The sequence below is a fragment of the Exophiala aquamarina genome, assembly GCF_000709125.1.
Source record: "Exophiala aquamarina CBS 119918 chromosome Unknown aczIA-supercont1.111, whole genome shotgun sequence".
NCBI lineage: Eukaryota > Fungi > Ascomycota > Eurotiomycetes > Chaetothyriales > Herpotrichiellaceae > Exophiala > Exophiala aquamarina.
In genome coordinates, this window is record NW_013550477.1 from 178 (window position 1) to 3,632 (window position 3,455).

General features: G+C 51.1%; 1 protein-coding gene across 1 annotated transcript; it reads right to left on the minus strand.

The window, feature by feature from the left end:
- Positions 1-2,391: 2,391 nt before the first annotated feature.
- On the minus strand, positions 2,392-3,455 carry A1O9_13167 (uncharacterized protein; the record flags this gene model as incomplete). Its single annotated transcript, XM_013397917.1, has 2 exons — positions 2,392-3,173; positions 3,223-3,455. Coding segments are annotated over 2 exons (1,015 nt in total), but the record flags the coding sequence as incomplete, so codon positions are not given.

Here is a 3,455-nt window from a genome sequence, read left to right on the forward strand (position 1 = left end):
ACAGACGTCTTCATCATTATTTTGAAGCGCATATCGTAGTGCGGTATACCCGGATGCGTCTTTCATATTAGGGTCGGCCCCGGCACTGAGCAGGACCCCTCAATCATGTCCTCCGAAGCGGCCTCAACCGCAGAACACTGCTATTGCTCAATCAGGGAACCATCAGTGAGGATGTAATTGTTGTCAACTTCGATTATGCCGAGCCACAAAAATTTCTCCGTCACTATGGAGCATGAACTAGCTGGATCAATGTACACTGGCTGAGAGCTCCGTGGAGGGAGGACAACTGAGTGCCCATGTCGAAGTACTATCCAACATCTCTGGGATGATAAAATGGCATACGTTCAGTCATCCGGGCAACCAAGGATCTCCTTGAATACAGTGCAGATTCAAGACTGCCAACAGATTGCAGTATTGGAAATTGCTCCAGTGGAAGTATGACTTCATTCTTGTTATTGTTCTATCTCCTCACAATGTAGGACCATATATACACTGAAGTAAGATGCTAGAAGCTTCCCTATTATTTCCAATCGTGCGGGATGATTCCATAAGGCTCTTTGATTGTCATAGTAGTTGGTTGAACCTCTCATCACAACACGGACCGGAGGGTCACTTCATTTTTGACGATCTAAGGCAGACAAGCGGCAGCTACGATGTGCGTATTGATGCATTCGGGCAGGTTTTCACGGGTCTCGAACATATACACCAGATTGGCATTAATCATGGAGACATTAAGCCTACCAACCTCTTGTTCGCATTTGAGCCAATTGTACTGGCATTCGTCGCGGACTACGGGAGGTGCAAAACAATTAACGGACCATTACAGAGGAGCCCACACCTTGGCTGTGGATGAGAAGTTCGGCCACGGGAATACCTACTGAAGTCGATGAGAACAACGGTGCCCCGAGGGCTGCTGATATTTGTCACTTCCACAACGAGACTATGCGCGCTGGGGCACGAACTTCCCAAAGGATAATCCCCTAATGCGGCAATATTTCTTCCTCACTTTCCACCGCCGAATATTACGACTCCCTCGCTCCTCTCTCTGGGGCTACGAGGGAATGACAAGTGGACAAGAGGGAACAACATCTGTGCAATACATTGAAATCGGTAAGGAAAGCTATGCACTACCACCTTCATCCGCCGTCCTCCCCTTGATCACGCCATATTGCTGAGCACCGATCAAGCCAAATAGGTTCGTGACTATGGAAAACCCGTGCAGCGAACGCAACCGCATCCTTTTGCAGTCTACATAACTCCTTCCGCAAGGCAAAGAGCTTGTCGGCATCCCGCAGCCGGATCTCATCATTCCCAGGCGTATCCCGGTTCCCGCGTATGACCTCGACCCAACCGAGCTCCCGCAAAAGACGGTTATTCACCCCTGTATGCTCGATCTTCTTGGTCATTTCCGGGATACAGAGCGCCACTTGATGATCACCTTTCCACGGGAATTGTTCGGGGCGTAAAAACCAGAGCATGCGCGTCACGAGGTTAGTGGCAAACAAAGCGGGATCTTTTTTCGCACCGACGTCGAAATGCCGTGTCTGCGCCGCCACGGTGGGCGTGATCGAGTAGGAAGCCATGGTCAGGACCAACATGAGCATGAGGCCACACAGAGGGTCTCCTAAACAGCTCTCGACACAGTTGCGAGCGACTTGGTAGTGCTCCAGGATACCGGAGTCACCCTTGCAGAAGTGAACTTCCTGCACCTCGAAGCCTTGCTTCACCAGTTCCAGGATCTGAGTGAAAGGAATGGCACAACCGAAATCGATGCGGCTGGTGGTTCGTGTCCGCTTGGCCTGATGCTGGGCTTCCATGGCTGATCGTTTCAGGCTTCCAACTGGTGCCGATAGGACACCGGCGGGTGTGGTGTATCCGATCAATTGGATCACGCGGCGAAAACTGAGTCGCGACTGGTAAACACCAGGAATGCACTCGATCTCACAAGACAGCATGGCCGCCGAGATGGCCGCCACCCAGTGATCGACCTTGAAATGTCCTGCGTTGAAGTTTTGGAGGATGTGTCGAAGAATGGCAAACCAGGTGGCATGCGTGGACGCAAACCGATATTTGTGAGCTGCATCCGGACTGGTACAGTACTCGTAGAGCTCCTGAGCAAAATCAAGCCTCGCTTTGATCCAAGTGGAGGTCGATTCGGTGGAGTAGGGAGCGATTAACGTCAGCGATGCCGATGAGAGTTGTAGAAATTTTATGACTATGTGTCCACGCTACATCCACCTGTTCCTCCTCTCCGCCATCCTCGTTAGATGGCGATAAATGTAAGATTACATGGTATAATGTGGTAGCGAAACAAATGAGGTCTCGCCCTCTGAATGGTTGTCGATATATGGACATGCTGATGTGGCTGTTACAAAAGCAATTTCACCCGGACGCAATCGAAAACGGAGAACCCTGTTTCTCCCTTCTCCTCTCTTCTGCTTCTTTGACAGGTGTCGGCGTGTGTGAGAATGGCACTGTCGATCCCGGAGATGGCGAGAACCTTATGACCTTTTCAGTATTTTCTTTGCTCTGCCGGCCTAGGTTGGGTTCCGACTTGATTGATTCGAGTTCTGGGGCAGTTTCCTGGTAGTGTGAAGGATCTCGAATTTTGCGTCGCTCAGGAGTTAGCTGAGAATCTTTGGCATAGCCTAATTTTGTCCTGGCTGACTCTGGGCTCTGCCGCCACATTAGCTCTTCTTGAGGTACAAGGTAGTCTTTAACGCGTTGTGTGAGTGGAGCGTGCCCGTTGTCGCGTTCACGATTGCCACTGTGTCGGTTCGTGGGGCTATGCTCACTGGCCGACGTGTTATCCCGAAGCATCCTCTTGTTGTCGAGACCGCCAATACGAGCAAAGCCTTTCTCACTGCCCGCGGCTCGTTTCACACCCCTCTCTTCTCGTCGAGCTGCCTCCTCTCGAAGTTGTAACACCGGTCCCACGTTGTATGATATGCTCTCGAAATTCAAATGTAACCGATTCGCTAGGCAAGATAGAGCGCCCTGGCGACTCTCCATCACTGTCTTCTGCAGCACGCGCAAGGCCTCCTCGGAGCTTGATGCGGAGCTCGACGGAGAAGTATCTTCAACATCTTCAAAGACACTCAAGTTGGTCAGGTCTCCGACAATCTCTTCCCGCGTTATCCTGTAAAAGTTACAGAGAGCCACGAGCTTACGAACTGTAACCCTGATCAGCTCCAGATCTTACAAGTAGTCCTCTATGCTTACTATTCCTGTCTTCTTGTAAATCCCAAAAGTGCATGACCGTGCCTGGGAAATGTAGGGAAGGTGGAGGAAATAGGAGTTCTGACGGCGAAGAAGGGTCGGTGACGCCTAAAGGGAGGATCTGGTGACGAGGTGACGCCGCTCGCGAGTTCGTCGTTTGAGCTATGAACGACTGGGTGAGTTCGCGGAATCGCGCGTCGACTCTTTCAAACTGCTCATCAACTCTTGCGAATCGC